Source organism: Loxodonta africana, chromosome 14 (genome assembly GCF_030014295.1).
Source record: "Loxodonta africana isolate mLoxAfr1 chromosome 14, mLoxAfr1.hap2, whole genome shotgun sequence".
In the NCBI taxonomy this organism is placed as follows: Eukaryota; Metazoa; Chordata; class Mammalia; order Proboscidea; family Elephantidae; genus Loxodonta; species Loxodonta africana.
The window spans coordinates 9712140-9737691 of record NC_087355.1 but is presented as its reverse complement, the minus strand read 5'-3'; the positions used below and the strand labels follow the sequence as shown (position 1 = coordinate 9737691).

The following is a 25552-nucleotide window of genomic DNA, read 5'->3' as shown; positions in this document are numbered from 1 at the left end:
CTGATCTTCTTCACCATAAAGCATTGGTTTAAAGAGGTTTTAGAACCCTGAAACTGAGCAGGATACAGAATTCTTTGTAGTAAGGGGTTCCTAAGAGGAGTTGTTAGTTGCTGTCGATTCAATTCGGACTCACGGCGACCCCATGTGGGCTGAGTAAAACCGCCCCTAAGGTTTTCAGATTGTGACCTTTCAGAAACAGATCGTGAAGCCTTACTTTCAAGGAATCTCTGGGTAGGTTTGAAACGCCAACCTTTCGGTTACTAGTCCAGCACTTAACCATTTGCACCACCCAGGGACTCCTTCCTGAGTAGCTTGTAAAAAAAAAAAAAAAAAATTAATGAGAATGATTGGCTAAGTGAACAGCACCAGAAAACAAACCCAGGTAGGGGTGGCCAGAGTAGACCATGAGCTTCTTACAGCTCACAACACAGCCATTTGACTTCTGTAGAAAATCAGCAAGATACCAGGGTATGCAAACAGTAGAGTACAGCAAGTCTGCCTCTAAAGACAATGGGCATGGTCATTTCAGTAAGACTCAGAGTCATGGGCCCTTCACTTACCGGGCTAAGAAACTGGGTCACCCAGTTCTGAAAGTCAAAGGGCTGGGGTTCCAGTCCCAGCTCTGCTGCTGTCAGACTGTATGACCTGAAGGCGTTCCCTTAACTTCTCTGTGCCTCAATTTCCTAATTTTTAAACACTAAGTTGCCCCACCGTCCCTTTTAGCTCCAACAGCCACAGTGCCTTTCAGCTCCAAAATGCCAAGATTCGCAGAAGTGGGCATAAAGAGCTTGATCGACAAAGATTTATCATGGGGTAGGACTACTGATTTTCCAAAGCAAGGCATCTTTGCAATTTGCAAGGGAATTTTTCATCGTAACCTTCAGCCTCAGAAATGTGTGGTATGTAAATCAAAGTCCACCTGATCCAAAACAGCTACCATTTTCATAGCGAATTACTTCTCTAAATCTCAGGTTCTTATTCTGTAAAATCAGGAAATACCAGTCCCTCCCCCCAGGGTTGGGAGAAAGATTCCGTAAGATCACCTTTGTAATACACTTACAACAGTGCCTGGCTACACTTGGGACAAGCCCTCCAGAAATGGCACCTGCTGCTGCTCTTGCTGCTCTTGTAACTCAACAACATGGTGGGGTGGCTGTCATTTTGCCCTCAGGTGGCCTCCGCCAAAGGCAGGGGCCCAGGAAGACATGTGCAAACCTCATTTAAATGAGATAGAGGTGAAGGGCCCAGCGTAGCACCTGGCATATAGTGAGGCCCCTAAACAATTTGCTATTCGTCTGATTCTTGTAATTAATGAAACACGGGGCACTGATGGCAGTGGGTTCTCAAGGTTTCGGAAAAAATTAGAGTTGGAAAAGTGCTTTGAGATTGAGCTGAGATGCAAGCTGGCTTACCCTTTTGAGATAAATAAATTATTGCTAGTATTTGCACATCGTGCTGAGTGCTTTACATGCATAATCTGAAATCCCAACAGTTCTACCGTCATAGAAATTATTCTTAATCCCTATTTCATAGGTGAAGAAACAAAAAATCAGAGAGGTTAAATGACTTGTCTGAGGTCCACCATGAACTAATATTAGAACCCGCATCCTTCTAATCGAAGGTTTCTGGGCATCAATGGGTTTTTTTCCTCCCAAGGTATGATGTTTCACAGTTTAATCAGTCATCCACTGAGAGACATCTGGTTTTTTTTTTGGGGGGGGGGGCTATTATGAATAAAACTACTAAAAATAAACAAAACAACTAAAAAAAAAAAGTCTTCAAACATTTGTCCAGAAAGCAGCATTACAGACCTTCATTTTCCATATGATGACTGTGAAATCAGGATTCTCTGCTCCATAACTTTAAAATTTGCTTCCAGTTGTGAGATAGAGGTCCCCAACTGCCCTCCCCATGTGCTTCAGTATTTCTGTCAATGATACCAACTTCCATAGTAAGCAGGATGGAAACCGGAGGCAATCTTAACTCCTCTTCCTCTCCTCTTTACGCACATTAAGCTACTCCTGGAAAATCGCTAAATACCCTGAATTAAAGTCCCAGGCTCTTGGGCATCAAATCTCTACTAATTTCTCTAGAATTCTGTCTTCTTAATCAATAAAAATCTATTTTTATCTACTGATATCTTGCCTATATTCCTGCTTGTGTGCCTCTCCTTGATGCCTTGTCTGCAAAATTGTTTTTCTTTCCTCCCACCAGTCCAAATTCTATTCCCTCTGAGAGCCCGTTTGAGCCCTAATCCTTTCACAAAGCTAGGAAGCTCGTCAACCACAGCCCACAGTTATCCTCCTCTCCTCACAAACCCAAAAACACTTTTATGTGGTCATTTGGTTACAACACTATTGATTAGATAAAATGAACACACGGCTTAAGTGCTTATTTTTTTCCTCTTTAGTTCTCCTGAAGAGACAGCCTAACTTGGAGTACTGAAGTATACTTATAGTAGGCACTCATATACGTTATCTTGATTGAGCCCAAAGAACCAATAAAGTTAGAGAATTAAGATCCATGAGAATCAATATTACAGTAATACTCCCTTACTTTCACTGTTAGCCATTTACTGACAACCTCAGCTACAAGAACCAAAAAGAAAAAAAGATTTCCAAATAGCCAAATAAGCTGTCACAGTACTCAAACATTATATCTCAGATACTTTACTGAACGGGCTCAGTTTACAACCTAGACCTGTGATCAAGCAAGTGCTATCAGAGAGGAAAGCAGTTTGGAATCTACCTGCATGAGCAAAACCTCTGTTCTGGACACAGTAAGACTAACAAGCTTTAAGAGTGATTTTTAGGCTGCCTCAGTGTCCATAGCAAGGGCGGTGAAATTTTAGTGAAAGTTAACCTGGACTGTTTAATTCTGGGGCTTTTAAGGGAGTCTCCTGTGGACACTAAAGCAGATCCTGAGAAGAGAAACAAAGGTTGTAAACACCTAGAAAGAACAGCAGACTCTTAATGCTTGAAAAAAAAAAACAAAAAAACACTGAGGATATTTACTTTGAAAAAAAGACTTAAAGAGAATACGATGGGTAACTTTGGATTCCTTCGACACCGCCATTTAACAGAAATCAGAGACCACAGGTGGGAGGTAAGCATTAGAGCTGCCCTAAGGAGAAATGAAATGTCTAGGATAGTTTCCTGTCCCTGTGGTTCCTCAAGAAAAGGTCGATGAACAGCTGCTGAAGGAGGCAAAACAGTTCGATCTCGACAAGGCTTATCTGCGACTCCTGGGGCGTGGGATGGGAACAGAGAGGAGAAGCTGAGGCAGAAGCATGACTGTTTCCCAGTCCTTGGTTCTGGGCCCTCCACTGGCCCTACCACCTTCTGGTTGTCCATCCTTCCAGTGAATGCCTGTTTTTGATGCTGGTTCAGTTTATTTGTTAACGGAATCCCAGAGACTTAATCAAAACACTGGATACAGAATAATACTCCATTTTTTGGTAAGAGATGGAGTATAAATTGACATGTTTTATACTGTAGGACAAAAAAAGTGCCTGGAATGTGGTGAGAAGGAGCTTATAGCATGTAAGTTTTCAGGCGACTTTGTCTATCAAGTTTCACTAATTTACTTGATGGGAAAAATATTTGTAAATTTAAAATATATTTCTAGGGAACTTAAGCAGATACATGGACTCAGAGGAAACACTTATCCTACACTGGGGTGGGGGAGAAAATGTATTTGGCTATGTTGGGGAGGCAACTGAAAGAGCGACAGAAGGCAAAAAGAGGAGCAGGAGTAGGTCGGGGCGAGCAGAGGGAGAATGGACTTCTTAAGCCCTTCTCCCACCAGTTGACAATCAGGAAATGGCTGCAACTTTTGCTTCTTCTTTGACCTATCCTGGAAGAGTGCAAGAATATTCACACATTTGGCTTTGGCTTTTGATAAAAGAAAAAAATGCCACTCATCACCAGGCCAAATCAAACTGCTTTAAGGGAGGCACTGATACATTCTTATCACTGCTTCCAGCTGGGAAACTGCCTGCCCTTCTTAAGGCTCTCAAGGAGTATCTGTAGGCAGCTATTATTTACTATTTTAAAAAGAAAGCAAAGATGGTGGATGTGGAATTTTTGTAAGGAAAACTCCTTATTTCTATTTTTGTGAACGAAAACAGATATACAATGGATGACAAATATCCCATGATACTGAGACTTGCCACTGGGGGAGAAATTCATTTCTTTAAGGTTGATGAACTTTTTCCCTGGAGGACTATGGGGCGATTTGTCATTGGCCAGGAATACCCATTAACCCGTACTATTAAAAATGTAGCTTGCTGGCCTAGTGGTTAAGTGCTACGGCTGCTAACCAAAGAGTCGGCAGTTTGAATCCGCCAGGCGCTCCTTGGAAGCTCTGTGGGGCAGTTCTACTCTGTCCTATAGGGTCGCTATGAGTTGGAATCGACTCGATGGCACTGGGTTTGGTTTTGGTTTTGATCCAAATGTAAAAACAACTGTAGAAAATTAATGGCACGTGCTTTGCTCAGATAAACTGAGTAAGTGTGGAATCAGCCTTCATGTGTGCCAGGTTAAGTTTATTTAGAGTTCTGGAAGTTAGGCATGAAGAAGAAAACCAAAACCTCTAAGACACACTCAAGAAACAACCTCCAAAAGAAATCAATTAAGAGACTTTTCTGAACATTCCTTAAAATCTGGAACAAGCCATTGCTTCCTAGAGCCCTCCACGAGGAAGCTCTGGAACTCCCTTCCTGAGGGTCACAAGGCCTCCATAGGTGCCAGGCTCTCTCTCCCTTTTAGATACAGAGGAAACAAAATTAGCCTTCTGCTCTCCTAGAGGAAGTGTAAACACGGGTTTTTCCCCCACTTCCTTCACATACTCTCAAGCATAATGAATTATTTTAGACTTCTTTTGAAAGACCGGTGCAGCGTAAGAAAATCAACTCACAAGCTTAAAAAAAAAAGAGGCTCCTATTAAGAGAAGGCATGACTAGTTAACCTGTGAAAGAAACAACTGGAAAATTACTTAAGCTTCAAAAAAAAAAAATTATTTAAGGGAACATTTTAGGGATGGAAGAACAACTAGGATTAAAAGGAAATAAAAGTTTAGGTCTACATATTAGGAAAATATCTTAGACTAGGGAATAAACTTCAATGAGGTGTGTAAGCCTAAAATATCATATAATTATCATTATTATACTAACCTTTCCTTTTTGAAACCATGTACTTTTAGTAGCAGATGTTTCCTGAACATATATTCAAAGATCCTAACATGCTGCTTGGACAGAATGAGGGGTTTTATGCATTTATTAAAAAAAATTTACCAAACACTGTATCAGTCACTGAGCTAAGAAGCGGTGATAAAAAGTTGAGAAAGACACAGATGGTGCCATCCCTTATCTTGAGGAGGGTAGATATGTGAACAAAAGCAGTAAGAGCTATAACAGAAATATGTGTAAGGTATTATGAGAAGAATGAGCTATTCCCAAACGGGTCAGAAAGGCTTCGCAGAAGGTGTTATCTAAGCTGGTTTCAGAATGGAGAAGACAAAAAAAAAAAAAAAGGATTTCAAGCAAAGCAAACATTTATGTAAAGTACAAAGTATGCAAAACATGTTGATTAAAGAATAGCATGTAGTCTGGTCCACACTACAGGACACTGAAGAATGTGTGTTACACAAGGTTATGAGGTAAGAAGCAACCTGGCTTACGAAAAACAATCAGCTCCAAAAAGAGAAAAACTCTTTAATAAAAAAGTAGAAAATCCTTCCTTTTGGCTGGAGATCATTAATTTTAAGCATCGAGGAAAGTGGGGACTTTGCATATTTTATTTTTTTCTTTTCCACGCAGTGTTGAAGTCATGTTGCCTGAGAGGATATAAAATTTAAAAGTTTTGAGATGCTACCGGCTTAGGGGAAAAAACTCTCAAAATAGTAAAAGTACGAATCTTCACTGAGGAAAAGGTAAGAATGCACAGGAACCCAGACTGTAATGTAGAACTCCAGGACGGAGCAAGAGAGAATCAGAGTTTACCATTTCAGGGACAACTGCGTGATATGTAGCAACTACCAGGAGACCTAGGTCCCACCAGCAGCCTTCAGTAACTTGCTTGGTCCCCTAGGTTACCATAGTCTCATCTGGGAAGCTGGATTTTCTCCATGGTTCTTTCCTTAACAGCTATTATAGGTGACAAGTGTAAAACCTAAGATTGAGGGACTGGAGAAAATAAGACCACGGGTATAAGACAATGAAATTCCCCATATTTTGTATTCTTTTACTAATTTAGAGAACGTGTTCTTTAATATATCAGGAGACCTTTTGTCTTTCTCATTTAGAGTTCTGGGAAAGACTTAAGTCCCAGTGCCCTAAGGCAGGATGTTCCCAAAGTGTGATCCCAAGACCCCAACAGTCCCTGAACCTTTTTAAGGGTCCACGAGGTCCTCTCTTTTTCCACTACTATCCGTGCAAACCTGGATTTTCTCCATACACTTCTGCCAAAACAATATATTGCAAGACTCACTCCAGAAGCAGATATGAGAATCCAGCCATTTTCTGTTAAGCAGACAGTAAAAAGATCTTAGAAACCGTAACATAATGCCACTCTTCTCGCTTGACTTTTGTTTTGAAAAAAGCTAATTTTCATCAAAATTGCATTATTTCTCCCAACATACGACGGGTTTATTAAAGTTATTTTAAGATGTATTAGTAATTGAATATTTAATTTTAATTTCTAATTTAAATTAATTCGATTAAAATTTCTAAGATGGTAAATATTGATAGCTATAAGCTAACAAAAGCTCTGTGGGGGCCTCATCAATTTTTAAAAGTATAAAGATGTTCTCAGACAAACAAGTTTGAGAAATACTGGCTGAAGGCATCCACCGTACATAAGGTTTCTCTTCTATGCATCTGAGGTGGGAGAATAGGGAAAATGGGCACTCGAATCATTTTCTGTGTTCTGTGGTTCAGGTGAGAAACCACCATGGCATGTAGCGGGCTCACAATGAACCGAAAGTGAATGACAGAATGAGGATACTGGATTAGGAGTAAGGTGGCTTCAAGGTTTCAGACTAAGCCAAACTTTTAAAGTAAATGAATAAGCTGTCAAACAACAGGTGAAGTTACTCTGTGGTACTGACACTGGTATTCTACTTTGTAGACAAGCTGACTGTTTTCTTAGAAATACATTTTCTAGAGCATTTCTGTGTAGAGCACACCACCTGACTACTCACACAGACATGTTCACCAACACCCAAGACCCGTGGCACACATGCTGACAACACTGCCTAAGGAAATTAACGTCCTCTGGTAGCTCAAGGCTATAGGTATGTTAATGCCCAGCTAACCATGATAACAGACATAAAATAGTATTAAAACAAAACAAACGTACAATGGACTTTAAAAAAACAACTTTACTGAGGTCATTCAATGTGCTTTTGTTATACTTACTGTATCCCATATCTGAAGTTTTATCTGTTTTCCGTCAATAGTTATCATTCGAGCACCAAACTCTACGCCTGAATAGGACAGAAAATAATTTGTTACACAAACTGGTGGGAATCTATCTCACATTTTAGGATCAAGAAAGGGTATCTATTTCCAGGACATGCTATGCTAGGTAATGTATAGACCAACTTTAACAAATATAGCTCCTATCCTTAGAAAACGTATAAGCTAAGGCAGAGGTGGTAATAAGACATAAGATAAGAACATAATTAAAACACCAAGATATTCAAGTCTAGCACAGTCAATATCAGGAAACCAACTGTGGTCCTCATGTGTCTCATGCTCAGCAATACACAAACAACTAGAGAAACAGATTTAAGGGCAATAATTTGTCAGTAATAAATATTAAATGTTAAAATTTCTTAGAAACTATATTAACATGGTATAAAATAACCAAAAAGGACAGTTGAATTTCAACATCATGGTTATAGTTCCCAGCATGGGTTATCAACTAGGTATTGTTCAAATCCATCCATTAGAAGAACTCTTGTTTGTTTATACTTTGTTGAATAACTGCACATACAAAAAAAAGACAATTTTACATAAATGGGAACATGTTATAAATGCTTATCTGCAATTTGCTTTTTCATTAACATCAGAAACATTATTCCACATCATGAACATCATTCCACGTCAATAAATACATAAAACTATACCACTATTTTTTGTCTGCACAATATTCTTTATATATATATATATATATATAGGACATTTACTAAATTGGCACTGGATTGCTACAAATTTAGGCTGTCCCAAATTTTTCAAAATAGTGAAGGCTGAAAGGAATTTTCTGTATATACTTCTCGACTTATGATTATGATTTTAGGCAAATTACAGGAAGCAGGATTGCAAGTCATCAAAGGGAATGCAAACATACACTTACATGTGTACTACTTTTTATTTGCTTTTATTATCACTTTTTTAAAGTACTCATTCAATCACCAAAATAGAGAAGAAGAGTAGGTAATTTCAGAACGGTGAACAGGTGTGTTGACGGCTCTAGAAGTCTATCACTAATACCAAACCGTTACTGCCTGCAGTGTGTTCTATCAGTATTTAGATCAGAGTCAGGGTGGATAGAAGATATACAGGGCCCCTGGAAACTAGATGTCATCCTGGCAGAGAAACAGCCTCTAGGTGCCCAAGCACACTGACCAATATCAGAAGTTCATTTTAGCAGCTCCTATAATTCCTCTAATTGTGACTAAAAGGGCGAGATAGAAAGGTAATTTCTCCTTCCATGACGTATAACTTGCTGAGGGCTTTACTTGGTATTTTAATACTTACTCCATTTTAGGGACATAGTCAATACCAAGAAACCATGATGTCCACATTTCTCAGGCTCAGAAACATAGGAAAGCTAGAGAAAAGGGACCCAGCAGCCAGGCTTCTTAAAATGAAAAATCAAAATTGTAAAACTATGCCACGGAAAACCATTACAGCGTGTGTGTGTATTCATACCTGTTCTGTGTTGCAGGGTGGTGGAGGGGAGAGACAGGACACACAAAACAGCTACCCATCATCTTACCATTAATAACACGAAAACAAAAAAAATTGAGGGGAGAAATCAATGGCTAAATATGGCACACTCTGTGAAATAACCAAAATTTAAATGTTAATGTACTGAAGTACAAAATTCTACATGTCAGCAAAATATCTGAGACAGTGGAAGCTTTTCCATGCGTCTATTGTTTATTGTCTCTACCCACAAACTAAAACAAAACAAAAAACAGTTACCATCGAGTCAATTCCAAATCATGGCAAGTCCATGTGTTTTATACCAGAACTGAGCCGTGGCTGTGACTTTTCAGAAACAGATTGCCAGGCTTTTCTTCCAAGGTACCTCTGGTTGGCTCTGAATCACCAACTTTTTGATTAGAAGTCAAGTGCTCGACTGTGTGCACCACCCACAGACTCCTACCCACAAACTAAGAGAGAGAAATACTATTTTCTTATTTATTTTTATGGGTGGGGTTTAAAAAAAAATTCTTATTGTTGAAAATACACACAGCAGAACACATACCAATTCAACAATTTCTACTCATACAATTCAGTGACATTAATTCCATTCTTCAAGTTGTTCAACCATTCTCACCCTCCGTTTCTGAACAATCCCTCCACCATTAACATAAAATCACTGCCCTCTAAGGTTCCTATCTAGAGTTGCTGTTGTCAATTCGATCCCATAGAGACAGTTCTTTCGAAGAGCACATGCTCAAGGCAGACATCCTTTACTAATTGAGCTAAACTACTGTTTGGTTCAAAGACAACTTCAGGGGCTATTTTTGGCTTAAGGATTAAGGTTTAAAGATTATCTCAGGGCAATTGTTTCAGGGCTTCATCCAGCCTCAATGGCTCCAGAAATTCTGGATTCATGAGAATCTGAAATTCTGAGCTGCATCTTCTACCTTTTTAATTGGGATTCTTCTATAGAATCTTAAATCAAAATGTTCAGTAACTGCAGTCAGGCACCACATGGATGGACTTTTAATAACCACCCAAAAAAACCTACATTGCTCACTGGGATTCCAGATTTCTTCAATCTGATGCATAATGCCAACTTCGGCCAAAAAAAAAAAAAAAAATACAAAGGACAAACAGTTCAATGAATGTTCCCGATACCAAGGGGTGGCCAGGCTAGGCAAGCAAGGACAAGCAGAAGCTTCCTCTCTGGAAATGCTATCTTTAGGAGAAGGATAAAGACAGCCCCTGCTACAGGACTGCTCTTATGGGTCACACACTTCTCAGTCTCCAAACATGCTTGGCTCCTGCCCATTTCCAAGCCCAAGTCTCCACCCTCCTGTGGAATCCATATATAAAACTCCAGATATTCTAATATATTCCCTTGTGTTTAATTCTGCCAGAATTGGGTCTTGGTTATGATTTTTTTTTTTTTTAATTCAAAGTAAGAAGACAGAGGTTGCTGAAGCTTAAAAGTTCTTGAAAAAAGATTTTGCCTCTAAAAATATATTAGTTTTAAATAAACCCATTGTATGAAAATCAAGACTGTTTCTAAAGCGGGGAGATGCCATAATAAAATTGATGATTTAAATGCACTTATCACTGGAGTCAAGATGGAGAACAAAAAAGAGGCAAAGAGACCAGTTAAAAGGTATTATCCAGACATGAAATAAAAAAATGGTGGGGGGAGGAGGAACCAACATGGTGGAATAGACAGACTCTTCTGTCGAACCCTCTTTACAACAAAGACCCTGAAAAACAAGTGAAACAAGTACATTTGTGACAAGTTGGAAGCCCTGAGCATCAAAGGTAAGCTTAGACAACGAACTGAGGGGCAGGGGGAGGACGAGGCCATTCAGAAGTGGAGAGGAGTTACCGCACCTGAATCGTGGGGAGCCCTCAGGCACCATCCCCGAAGCGGCAGTGGTGGCGGGCTGGTCCTAGCATTCGGCTGCAGTTTCCTCAGGGAGAAGCAGCCAGCGACACAGCCCACTCACACCTCTGGAACCTGAGGAGATGGGACCACTCTCGGAAAAAGCTAAGTACTTGAGTACATTTTACTGCCCACGGCTCCCCCACCCCACCCCCAAGCTGGCTTCAGCAGCTGAATTCCTGGGCCTGAGATAGACCCTGGTGAGCACATAGAGCCATCCTCTGGGCCTTTGGGAAGGAAAAAATTTACAACAGAGAGGAAAAGAGAATTTGCTAGCTCCATTAAGTGAGGAAGCTCAGCACAGAAGGGGCTCCTGTCCAGGCATAAACCGTCCGTGGACCTTGAGCACCTTTCCCTTCTGCATGGACCTGTGTGGGCCTATTTTGGGAGAATAGGCCCTTGTTGGCAAACTCCAACCATTTCAGCTGTACAGTGGAGATGTGGGTGTTTGACGTCTGGCACTGCTTTGCCTATTAAACAAGGTCCTCGCCTACCCACATTAGGGACCTAAGGACTGGTAGCTCCACTCAGGTCACCCAGCCACTCGTGACAGGGGTCCAAAACTAACTGGTACCTCCCAGTCCTTACATCCAAAAACTTTGGATGCCCATGGTCCCTCCGCACAACCCACCCACCAGCACGCTCCAGGGTACAGAGATGTGTTTTCCTCAGAGACACTTGGGGGTTGGTTCTCAGCCCCCTGCCTTGTTCAGAGTGTGACCCCCTGCTGCAATCAGATACACGCCAATCACCCCTGCCCCTCTAAAGCTGTAGGACAGAGCCTGTACCACACACACTTGATATCAGGTACCTGGAAACCTGAGCTGAATTCATACAAGAAAACTGAATGGACTCCTAGACTGATATACCTGACAACAGCTCTAGTCAGCTGGGAACAAGACACCAGAGCTCCAAAGGCAAAAATAATCAAGCCAGCTGACTCAAGCAATCCATGGGGTATACCAAAACAAAACAAAGCAAGAAGCTACGACACAGTAAGCAAGCATAAACTAATACAATCACTTATAGATGGCTCAGAGACAACAGTCAGTATCAAGTCACATAAAGGAACAGGGCATGATCACCTCAACAGGCTCTCAAAACAAAGAATCCAGGGATGTTTTAGATGAAAGTGCATTCCTGCAATTACCAGGTGCAGAACACAAAAGTTTAATATACAGAACCCTTCAAGACATCAAGAAGGAAATGAGGCAATACACGGAACAAGCCAAGGAACACACGGATAAAGCAACTGAAGAAATCAGAAAGATTATTCAGGAACATAATGAAAAGTTTAACAAGCTGGAAAAACCCATAGACAGACAGCAATCAGAAATTCAAAAGATTAACAATACAATTATAGAGTTAGATAACTCATTCGAAAGTCAGAGGAGCAGAATTGAGCAAGTAGAAGCTAGAATTTCTGAACTTGAAGATAAATCACTTGGCACTAATAACATATTTGAAGGAAAATCAGATAAAAGAAACCTTAAGAATCATGTGGGACTCTATCAAGAGAAATAACCTACGAGTGATTGGAGTACCGGAACAGGGACGGATAATAGAAAATACAGAGAAAATTGTTGAAGATTTGTTTGCAGAAAACTTCCCTGATATTGTAAAAGATGAGAAAATATCCATCCAAGATGCTCATTGAACTCCACATAAGGTAGATCTTAAAAGAAAGTCACCAAGACATATTATAATCAACTTGGCAAAACCAAAGATAAAGAGAGAATTATAAGAGCAGTGAGGGATAAAAGAAAAGTCACCTACAAAGGAGAGCCAATAAGAATAATTTCAGACTACTCGGCAGAAACCATGCAGGCAAGAAGGCAATGGGATGACATATGTTAAAAACTGAAGGAAAAAAACTGCCTGCCAAGAATCATAGAACCATCAAAACTGTCTCTTAAGTATGAAGGTGAAATTAAGACATTTCCAGATAAACACAAGTTGAGGGAATTCGTAAAAACCAAACAAAAACTACACGAAATATTAAAGGGAGTTCTTTGGTTAGAAAATCAATAATATCAGGTATCAACCCAAGACTGGAACACTGGTCAGAGCAACGAGAAGTCAACCCAGACAGGGAAATCCAAAAAAACAAAGCAAGAATAAAAAAATAAAAAAAAAAGCCCAACACAGGAAAGCAGCGCTGTTATTATATAAAAGAAGACACCGTTAAAATAATAAAGAAGGACTAAGAAATATAATCATACACCTTCCATATGGAGAGGAAGATATGGCAATACAAAGAAATAAAAGTTAGTTTTAAATTTAGAAAAATAGGGGTAAATAATAAGGTAACCATAAAGGTGACAAACTATCCTACTCATCAAAATGAAATACAAGGGAAAAATACAGACTCAGCAGAAACAAAATCAACAACAACAAATATGAGGAAAGGACAATATATAAAGAAAATCTACTCAGTGCATAAATCAAGTGGGAAAAAGACTGTCAACAACACACAAAAAGAGACAACAAAATGAAAGCACTGAATTCATACCTATTTTTTATCCATAATTACCCTGAATGTAAACAGACGAAATGCACCAATAAAGAGACAGAGAGTGGCAGAATGGATTAAAAAACAAGATCCATCTATATGCTGCCTACCAGAGACACACCTTAGACTTAGAGATACAAACAAACTAAAACTCAAAGGATGGAAAAAAATATATCAAGCAAACAACAATCAAAAAAGAGCAGGAGTGGCAATATTAATTTCTGACAAAACAGACTTTAAGGTTAAATCCATCAGAAAGGATAAGGAAGGATACTATATAATGATTAAAGGGACAATACACCAAGAAGATATAACCATATTAAATAATTATGCACCCAGTGACAGGGCTGCAAGATAGATAAAACAAACTCTATCAGCACTGAAAAGTGAGATAGACAGCTCCTCAATAATAGTAGGAGACTTCAACACACCACTTTCGGTGAAAGACAGGACATCCAGAAAGAAGCTCAATAAAGACACGGAAGATCTAAATGCCATAATCAACCAACTTGACCTTGTAGATATATATAGAACACTCCACCCAACAGCAACCAACTATACTTTCTTTTCTAGCACATATGGAATATTGTCTAGAACAGACCACATATTAGGTCATAAAGCAAGCCTTAGCAGAACCCAAAAACATTGAAATATTACAAAGCATTTTCTCTGACCATAAGGCAATAGAAGTGGAAATCAGTAACAGGAAAAGCAGGGAAAAGAAATCAAACACTTGGAAACTGAACAATACCCTGCTCAAAAAAGACTGGATTAGAGAATACATTAAGGATGGATTAAAGAAATTCAGAGAATCCAATGAGAATGAAAACACTTCCTATCAGAACCTTTGGGACACGGGAAAAGCAGTGCTCGAGGCCAATTTATATCAATAAATGCACACATCCAAAAAGAAGAAAGGGCCAAAATCAAAGAATTATCCCTACAACTTAAACAAATAGAAAGAGAGCAACAAAAGAAACCCACAGGCACCACAAGAAAACAAATAATAAAAATTAGCACTGAACTAAAAGAAATAGAAAACAGAAACAATTGAAAGAATTAACAAGACCAAAAGCCGGTTTTTTGAAAAAAATCAACAAAATTGATAAACCACTGGCCAAACTGACAAAAGAAAAACAGGAGAGGAAGCAAATAACCCAAATAAGAAATGAGATGGGCGATATTACCACAGACGCAACTAAAATTAAAAGAATCATATCAGATTACTATGAAAAACTATACTGAAACAAATTTGAAAACCTAGAAGAAATCGATGAATTCCTAGAAACAAACTACCTACCTAAACTAACACTGAGGTAGAACAACTAAATAGGCCCATAACAAAAGAAGAGATTGAAAAGGTAATCAAAAAAATCCCAACAACGACAAAAAGCCCTGGTCCAGACAGCTTCACTGCAGAGTTCTACCAAACTTTCAGAGAGAAGAGTTAACACCACTACTACTAAAGGTATTCCAGAGTATAGAAAAGGACGGAATACTACCAAACTCATTCTAAGAAGCCACCATATCCCTGATACCAAAACCAGGTAAAGATACCACAAGAAAAGAAAATCATAGACCTATACCCCTCATGAATGTAGATGCAAAAATTCTCAACAAAATTCCAGCCAATAGAATTCAACAACATATCCAAAAAATAATTCACCATGACCAAGTGGGATTCATACCAGGTATGCAGGGATGGTTCAACATTACAAAAACAATTAATGTAATCCACGACATAAATAAAACAAAGGACAAGAATCACATGATTTTATCAATTGATGCAGAAAAGCCATTTGACAAAGTTCAACACCCACTCATGATAAAAACTCTCAGCAAAATAGGAATAGAAGGAAAATTCCTCAGCATAGTAAAGGGCATCTATATAAAGCCAACAGCCAACATCACCCTAAATGGAAAGAGCCTGAAAACATTCTCATTGAGATTGCAAACCAGACAAGGATGCCCTTTATCACCACTCTGATTCAACATTGTGCTGGAAGTCCTAGCCAGAGCAATTAGGCTAGATAAAGAAATAAAGGGCATCCAGATTGGCAAGGAAGAAGTAAAAGTATCTTTATGTGCAGATGACATGATCTTATACACAGAAAACCCTAAGGAATCCTCCAGAAAACTACTGAAACTAGGAGCTCAGCAGAGTATCAGGATACAAGATAAACACAGAAAAATCAGTTGGATTCCTCTACACTAACAAGAAGAATATCCAAGAGGAAATCACCAAATCAATGCCATTTACAGTAGCCCCCAAGAAGATAAAATACTTAGGAATAAATCTTACCAGAGATGTAAAACACTTATACAAAGAAAACTACAGTACACTTCTGCAAGAAACCAAAAGAGACTTACAGAAGTGGAAGAACATACCTTGCTCATGGATAGGACGACTTAACATTATAAAAATGTCAATTTTACCAAAAGCGATCTATACATTTAATGCAATTCCGATCAAAATCCCAAGGACATTGTTTAATGAGATGGAGAAACAAATCATCAATTTCATATGGAAGGGAAAGAGGCCCCGGATAAATAAGGCATTACTGAAAAAGAAGAACAAAGTGGGAGGCCTTACTTTACCTGATTTTAGAACGTATTATACCGCCACAATAGTGAAAACAGCCTGGTACTGGTACAACAACAGATATATGGACCAATGGAACAGAATTGAGAATCCAGACATAAATCCATCCATATATGAGCAGTTGATATTTGACAAAGGCCCCGAAACAGTTAAATGGGGGAAAAGACAGTCTTTTTAACAAATGGTGCTGGCATAACTGGATATCCTTCTGCAAAAAAAAGAAGCAAGAACCATACCTCACTCCATGCACAAAAACTAACTCAAAGTGGATCAAAGACCTAAATATAAAATCTTAAACGATAAAGATCATGGAAGAAAAAATAGGGACAACGTTAGGAGCCCTAATACATGGCATAAACAGCATACAGAACAATATTAAGAATGGAGAAGAAAAACTAGATAAGCGGGAGCACCTAAAAATCATACACCTATGCTCATCCAAAGACTTCATCAAAAGAGTAAAAAGACTACCTACAGACTGGGAAAACGTTTTTAGCTATGACATTTCTGATCAGTGCCTGGTCTCTAAAATCTACATGATACTGCAAAAACTCAACTGCAAAAAGACAAATAACCCAATTAAAAAATGGGCAAAAGATATGAATAGAGACTTCACTAAAGAAGACATTCAGGTAGCTAACAGATATATGAGGAAATGTTCACGATCATTAGCCATTAGAGAAATGCAGATCAAAACTACGATGAGATTTCATCTCACTCCAATAAGGCTGGCATTAATCCAAAAAACACAAAATAATAAATGTTGGAGAGGTTGTGGAGAGACTGGAACACTTCTACACTGCTGGTGGGAATGTCAAATGATACAACCACTTTGGAAATCAATTTGGCGCTTCCTTAAAAAGCTAGAAATAGAACTACCATACGATCCAACAATCCCACTCCTTAGAATATATCCTAGAGAAATAAGAGCCTTTACACGAACAGATATATGCACAGCCATGTTTACTGCAGCACTGTTTACAACAGCAAAAAGATGGAAGCAATCAAGGTGCCCATCAACGGATGAATGGATAAATTATGGTATATTCACACAATGGAATACTATGCATCGATAAAGAACAGTGAGCAATCTGTGAAACATTTCATAACATGGAGGAACCTGGAAGGCATTATGCTGAGTGAAATTAGTCAGCTGCAAAAGGACAAATATAAGGCCACCATTATAAGAACTGGAGAAATAGTTTAAACTGAGAAGAAAACATCCTTTCACGGTTATGGGGCGGGGGGAGGGAGGGAAAGGTGCATTCACTAATTAGATAGTAGATAAGAACTACTTCAGGTGAAGGGAAAGGCAGCACACAATACAGGGGAGGTTGGCACAACTGGACTAAACCAAAAGCAAAGAAGTGTCCTCAATAAACTGAATGCCCCAGCATAGCAGGGGCAGGGGTTTGGGGACCATGGTTTCAAGGGACATCTAAGTCAACTGGCATAATAAAATCTATTAAGAAAACATTCTGTATCCCACTATGGAGGGTGGCATCTGGGGTCTTAAACGCTACCAAGCAGCCATCGAAGATGCATCAATTGGTCTCAACCCACCTGGATCAATGGAGAATGAAGAACACCAAGGACACAAGTTAATGACGAGCCCAAGAGACAGAAAGGGCCACATGAACCAGAGACTTACATCATCCTGAGACCAGAAGAACTAGATGGTGCCCGGCTACAACCGATGACTTCCCTGACAGGGAACACAAAAAAGAATCCCTGAGGGAGCAGGAGAGCAGTGGGATGCAGACCCCAAATTCTCAATAGACCAGACTTAATGGTCTGACTGAGACTAGAAGGACCCCGGTGGTCATGGCCCCCACACCTTGTGTTGGCCCAGAACAGGAACCATTCCCGAAACCAACTCTTCAGACATGGATCGGACTGGACAATGGTTTGGAGAGGGATGCTGGTAAGGAGTGAGCTTCTTGGATCAGGCGGACACTTGAGACTATGTTGGAGTCTCCTGCCTGGTGGGGAGATTAGAGGGTGGGGGGGTTAGAAGCTGGCAAAATGAAAAGAGAGTGGAGCGAGACAGCGGGCTGTCTCATTAGGGGGAGAGTAATTGGGAGTGTGTAGCAAGGTGTATATGGATTTTTGTGTGAGAGACTGACTTGATTATAAACTTGCACTTAAAGCACAATAAAAATTATTTAAAAAAAAATGGTGGGGGGAAGAAAAACAGACGTCTCAAATGGAAAAATTGACAAGCACTGTTAATTACTGAAATGCTATGACTTTTGTTTTCCCACCAAATCAAAAACAAAAACCAGACTTAAAATTTCAGCTTCAGAAACATAACTCTTTTCCATTTACTTTTTTTACTGGTGCAATACAGGTTTTACCCTTGTATTCTATGTGGCAAAAGAAGGTACTAAAACCTTGTGTCCTGGAAGTCTCAGAAATAAACTAGAAGAAAAACAAAAATCATATTTCTCTTTTGTGTGGTTAAAATTTTTCAATTCTTTTCCTTAATTGTAAATATGCTTGGGAATCCCATTGAGAAAGATCTCCTTATCTTTTTGTAAGGGATACACCATCACCCTTTATGCCCTTGAGCCTCTCTTCCCAGATATATTTTCAATTAACAGCCAGTCTAGCTGCCAGAGAAACTGTCTGTGGAGCCAAAGGCAAGGCCTCAATTTTCTGGCAGTGTCAGGGAATGATGCTTATCTTTTAGGTATGTTATTCACATCCAATCTTCCAGAACAAAATGCTCTGAATATAAGTATAGATTTTCTAATTGTCTCTAGGTGATTATCATCCTTGCATAGTAATTACACCATTTATTGTGCACTCATTACCTATACCTACTAGCTGTGTGACCCTGGCCAAGTTATTAAATCTCTTCTGAGTCTCAGTTTCCTCATCTGTAAAATGGTATTAATGATATACATCTCATAGTGTCCGCTGAAGATGAAGCAGTTAATATAGATAGAGTAGTGCCTGGCAAACAGTCAGTATCCAGTATACGTCAGCTATTGTTATTACTCCACACTGTACACCAAAATATCTAAACCATCACCCATACAACTAACAATGGCAGCCCCTGTGAGGAAGCCAGACGACTGTGGCAGTGCAGAGACGTGCAGAGACAGAATGTGGCACGTGGCTCTTCACCCTGGTGGGGTTGGGGCATGACATTTGGGCCTCTTTGTAATGTCAAGGCCGGAACCTCCAGGCTGCTGGAGCATGTATGAGGTGAGGATGCCAAAGCAGAGCGCAGTGCTGGGTTGCAGACAGCCGCGTGCAGCCTTACCTCAGCCAGCATGGGGACATATGAGCTCCCACCCCCTAACTCCTGTTCCTGGGACTTAGACACTCTAAAGGTTCACAATAGAGACTAGTGGGAAGAAGGCTTGATTTTGCTAATTCCAGGAAAAAAGGGAAAACAAAATATAAAAAATAATCTTTTTAATTTTCTATGGAAAATTAACAGCAAACATCATTCTTAATGGTAAAACACTAGAAGGATTCAATTAAATTGAGAAAATATCATAATGCCCTCAACTCGAATATTATTCTAGAGATTTTCGTCCCAAATTACAAAAACAAAACGAAGAGGTGTAAATATTAGCTAAGAAAAAATTATAATTTACAGATAATACAACTGTCTACCTAAAACATGCAAAGCAACTAAGTGTAAAATTATTAGAAAAAAATAAATGTTTAGACCAAGGAGCTTAAAGTACTAAAATATCCACAGCTTTCCTAATTACAAAATATAAGCAATTAACTACGATGGGGGAAAAATCTCTTCATGATAATGAAATCTGTAAAATATCAAAACATAAATTCAATAGAAGTATTCGGCCTTTATGAAGGAAACTGTAACATTTTACTGAGGAGAATTAAAAAGAGTTTTGAATAAATGAAAATGTATTATGTTTACAAATGGGTAATCTCAATACTGTAAAAACATTGTCTCCAAATTAATCCATAAACTAATAAAACATCAAATTTTAAAAGCCTCACTAAAAATTTTGCAACATGGTAAACTGAGCTTAGAGTTCATTTGGAAGAACAAATGCACAAAATAATTAAGAAAACTTCAAGAAAGAAGAGTATCTACCAGATACCAAACAGACTACCGAGTCAGAATAATTCCCGGTGTAATACTGCCTCGTAATATAGGAAAAAACACGAACAGACTAGACTTTAGAGTTCTAAAACAGGCTTACTTACATACAGGAATTTAGCATACGACAAAGGTGATAGTTCAAACAGGAAAGAAAGAATAGCTTATGTCATTCATGGTGTAGGGTCACAAGTTATTACAGAGGGGTCAAGGACAATCATACGCACAACCATATACCAGCTAGAATGAAAATTTACAGTACTACAAGAATATTTAAGTAGATAAGCATGTAATTTTTGTGTGTGGGCACTTCCCTTGCAAGGCCAGAAAACTGTGAAGAAAAAGATCAGATTTGACTCAAGAAAACCAATAGCAGAAAGGGCATATCAAAGAGAAGATACAGAACATATTAAAAAAAAAATTTAAATAATCAAAAGGTAAAATAATAACCATTTTTTGCATAACAGATTCAGAAAGATCAAAAGCACAAATACATTCCAGTATTGGCCAGGGTAAAGAAAAATGAGTACTACATTGTGGTAGAGTATAAATTAGAACAGCTTCATGTATGTTTATGAATACATTTAAAAACTCTAGAAGACTATGCACCCGCTAACTGTTAACAGTTGTTACTGGAGGGCCAAGAACAATTTCTAACAATTTTTTCACAACGATCACGTACTATCAGGGAAATGAACTTACATTTTTAAAAATCGAGACACATATGCTTTGTGAGATGTAAATTAAATGTTTAAGAGGTCTTTTAAGCAGTCTTCCCAGTTATTGGTGATGGTATAGGTAATTCAAGTTACCAGAAAATTGAACCCCAAATAAATGAGGTATATTTTTAACTGATCTCCTGTGGAGAGCCTGATGGAAGCACTGATGCACCAATTCTACCACCCTTTCCCACATACATACTTTTGCTTCCAGCAGTCATTGGCTGAGTGGGAAGACAGGAAGGTGGAATCAACATATAAATGGCCTAGCCTCTAGACCAGTGTTTGTCAAACTGTCCAGTACTAGGTAGCAAAATTTAGTGGGCTGTAACTAGCAACATTTATAAATAACATAATTGAATAAACAATAAAGGGATACATGTATTAAGCACTATAATGGTAAATACTGCTTTACGAAACTTTTTTCCTAGGCTAAATATAGATGTGCTAAATTCCCATATATAAAATAGAGAGACGGATGGCATAGTCATTTAATAAATACTTTACAGTCCCTGCTATGTACCAGACACTGGGGCTATGGTAATGAATAGAATAGATAACTCTCTGCTGTGACGGACCTTACTTATACTGGAGGGAGACTATTTGTCCAATTATACTTACTTGCATAAAAAGTTAAGGAAAAAAAATCTGGGCAAGAGGATGGGTATGACTATGTATGTGAGTGCACATACACACACTTACACATATTAAGATTTTGGGAGGGGAAAAAATCAGAAGCTATTTGGGACATGTAAGTGTGGAATGACTACTGGACATCAAAGAGATGTTGAGTAGCAACTAGGTGGGTACTATGGGGGACTGGGTAATTACAGTGGGTTACAGAAAGAATGGGCTAAGAGAAACTGGAAATAGAAAACATGGACAACTCTTTCCAAGGAGTTTTGCTAACAACAACAAAAAAAGATTAAAAGCTGGCTAGGAAGAGTCATGAAAAGTAACCATCAAAAGAGGAAAATTAATGATGTCTGAGGAAAAAAAGAGAGAACTACTGAAGCGGTATCCCTGAACTGGCCTTTGCTAGGAACTTCAGAGTTCATCCACAGTAACGATGAGGAAGACAGAGTTTATAGGCACCATGCAGGTAGGTGGGCAGATGTGGTGACGGAAATCTGTGAAAACACTCTTCTACTTAATTCTAGTGGAACAAGGAAGTAAAGGAATTGAGAGACCGGGATGTATATGGATGTGTCTATGCCTGTGTGCGCAAGGCTGACAATATAAAATGCATTTCTAGCTGGGTAATCAAGTTAAAAGGAGGTTGGCCAATAGGGAGAGAGAAAAATGAAGGTATGCAGAAAGAATGTGAGACAGTGAGGGAAGAATGTGAGATGGAGAGATGCAACATCTTGTGTTCCCTCCTTAATCCACTGCCATTGCGTTGACTCACAGACTGCCATATCTTTCTCCCGTAGAGCAGCTCGTGGGTTCGAACTGCCAGCCTTATCGGTTAGCAGTTGAGCACCTAACCACTGTGGTACCAGGGCTCTGGGTTCCCTCCTGAAGGGCTCTAAATTCTGGTTCCAGCCTGAGACCAGCTGCCTACCTACCCTTAGATTCTGCAGGACACACCTGCATACTTAAAATAGTAAATTCCTCTTTTTACTTAAACTAATATAGGTGGTTGTTATTTACAACCAATTTCAAGAGTCAGAATGGGAGGAAAAAAGTTGTATCAGTCAGGATCCAATCATAAAAATACTTAAGAATTTAAAACAGGAAATTTAATGTAGAAAATTGGTTACAGGTAAAGGCAGTGCTGAGAAGCTGTAAGAGGATGGTGACGCAATCCAGAAACCAGCAACAGCAGGAAGCTGCAAAGAGAAACCTGAGGGGACCAGAGCTCAGGAGTCAAGACAGCCAAGTGACAAAGCAGGAACATCAGTGAGCCTCTCCCCCTTAGACTGTTGCCCTAAGACAACCTTCTAACTTGAAACTGAAGACACGCACAGATGCTACCTTTCAGTTAAATTAATAGATGCAGCTATAAAATAAATAATAATGCCCGTGAAGAATGTGCTCCTTAGAACAATCAACTACAGGAGACCAAAAGGGCAACATCTGTGCAAAACCAAAGATGAGAGGCAGAGAGGGACAGGGAAATCGAACTAATGGAAACAGGGAATCCAGGGAGGAAATGGGGAGAGTGCTGACCCACTGTGGGGATTGAAACCAACATGACGAAACAATTAGTATAAGAATCACTGATAACCCAAACCAAAACAAAACCCAGTGCCATCAAGTCGATTTTGACTCATCGCGACCCTATAGGACAGAGTAGAACTGCCCCACAGAGTTTCCAAGGAGCGCTTGGTGGATTTCAACTGCCGACCTTTTAGTCAGCAGCCGTTGCACTTAACCGCTATGCCACCAGGGTTTCCAGAATCACTGATAGGAAAACTAATTTGCTATGTAGACTTTCACCTAAAGCACAATAAAATGTTCACAAAAAAAACACAAAAACCAAAAAACACACACCTTGGCTTCTATTTCTCTTAGCCTTCTTCCATCAGTGAGCCAGATGAGAAACCGGTGGGCACAGTTACCTGAATTACAGTTTTCTCAGCAACTCCTTCTGGCCTACTCCCTCACCTGGCTCCACACGTCAGTTGTTGTTAGTTCCTGTTGACCTTTTGTGTAACAGAACAAGACACCACCTGGCTTTCATGACCACTGCTATGTCTGAGCCCTTTGTTGCAGCTATCGTGTCAATCCATCTCATGGAGGGTTCCCTTTGCTTTTGTAACCCTCTATTTTACCAAATACTATGGCCTTTTCTAGCAATTGGTCTTTCCTGTTGATGTGTCCAAAGTAAGTGAGCCGAGGTCTGGCTGTATTGCCTCTAAGACTAATTTTTTCTTCTTCTGGCAGTCAACAGCATATTCAATATATATATTTTAAATAATAGCTTTATTAAGCTATAATTCACATATTATAAGACTGTAACATAGTAATTTGGTAGTTATCATTCCTTTCAAAAACACACGGACAAGCTCCTCTTTGCTGCTGTCGACTGCCATCAATACTCACTAATTTTTGCCAACATCACCATTCGAATGCGTCGATTCTTGTTATCTTCCTTTTTCATTGGCTTGCTTTCACACGCTTGGGTCATGAGCACCTTACTCATCAAAGTGACATCTTTGCTTTTTAACACTTAAAAGAGGTCTTTTGCCCATATATATTGTATTGTTGTGGTGTGCCACTGAGTTCATTATGACTCCTGTTGCTGTTGCTGGTAAGTGCTATTCAGTCATTTCTGACTCACAGTGACCTTACGTATTACAGAACGAAATGTTGCCCAGTCCTGTGGCATCTTCACAATTGTTGATATGTTTAAGTCCATTTTTGCAGCCACTGTATCCAAGGAAACCCTGGTGGTGCAGTGGTTAAGTGCTGTGGCTGCTAACCAAAAGTCGGCAATTCAAATCTACCAGGCACTCCTTGGAAACTTTATGGGGCAGTTCTACTTTGTCTATAGGGTCGCTATGAGTTGGAACTGACTTTATGGCAACGGGTTTGGTTTTCTGGTGTCAATCCATCTTGTTGAGGGTCTTCCTCTTTTTTGCTGACCTTCAACTTTACCAAGCATGAGATCCTTCTCCAAGGATTGGTTCCTCCTGCTAACAGAGTAGAACTGTCCCATAGGGTTTCCTAGGCTATAATCTTTACAAGAGTGGATTGCCAGGTCTTTTCTCTTGCGGAGTTGTTGGTGGGTTCAAACTTCTGACCTTTCTCGTTCAGCACTTTGAACCAGTTCTTCCCAGTTCAGTTATGACCAAGGAAGTGAGACTAGAACGGAACCAAATTTTTAAAATTTGAGTAAACCAGAATGGGAAAATTTATGGGTTGAAGCCATGCTAGAAACCTAATCTCCCTTTTAAAAACAAGGGCAGCATACACGCTGCATAGCAACCAAATCTGTTGTCCTTCGAATTTGGGGCAGTCAGAAACAACGGTGCCCTGCTCAAAGACAGGAGCTGACTGTACTGCTCTGAATGTGTATAGAACTTCACAGTTCTCCCAATAATCCAATCTCACGCATCAGGCTCCTGAAAGAGCTCACTATGCCTCTTCTGAGACTCCCATTCCAGGATCCAACCCATAATTTTTCTTGTTCTGGTTATCATTCCAGATCACCCAAATTGTAAAAATTCAGGTCTGTTGCATTTTCGCTTTGTTAGCATGACTGAACCAGTTTTAAGCCCTGTTCAGGTTGGCAGTCAAGTGCTTAACCATTGTGCCACCAGTGTTCCTTGCAAAAGTATAGCCTATGCAAATTTCTGAAAGTAGGTTCAGGCCTGCCCTCTCCTATCAGGTATGTCCTATCTATCAATTTAGAAATTTATTCTGGGAGCACCAATGAAAAGGAAAAGCACTTTGATTAGTATCCTATACTAAAAACAACTGCTTGATTAGCAGTCTCGGGCCTATGTCATGCCTAAGCATTGGTTACCAAGGTTTCAAACCTACAGAGCAGATCCTAAACCAAAAAAATAAACCCCTGTTGCCATTGAGACAATTCTGACTCATGGCAACCCTAGAGGACAGAGCAGAACTGCCCCATAAGGTCTCCAAGGCTATAATCTTTATAGAAGCTGACTGCCACATCTTTCTCCCATCGAGCGACTGGTGGGTTTGAACTGCCAACCTTTTGGTTAGCAGCCGAGTGCTTAACCACTGTGCCACCAAAGCTCAACAAGGTTAAATAGTCATGAGGGCCAGCATGAAACTGTACTGCAG

At 39.5% G+C, this 25552-nt stretch overlaps 1 protein-coding gene across 4 annotated transcripts in view; it reads right to left on the bottom strand.

Annotated features, from left to right (window-relative positions):
* The window catches only part of RAB2A (RAB2A, member RAS oncogene family), a 124551-nt gene that overhangs the window by 46686 nt on the left and 52313 nt on the right, over positions 1-25552 (bottom strand). For all 4 annotated transcript variants that reach the window (XM_064267722.1, XM_023545701.2, XM_064267723.1 and 1 more), the window contains exon 3: positions 7418-7485. In XM_064267722.1, coding sequence (XP_064123792.1) covers positions 7418-7485 — 68 coding nt within the window. The remainder of the gene's footprint in view (positions 1-7417; positions 7486-25552) is intronic.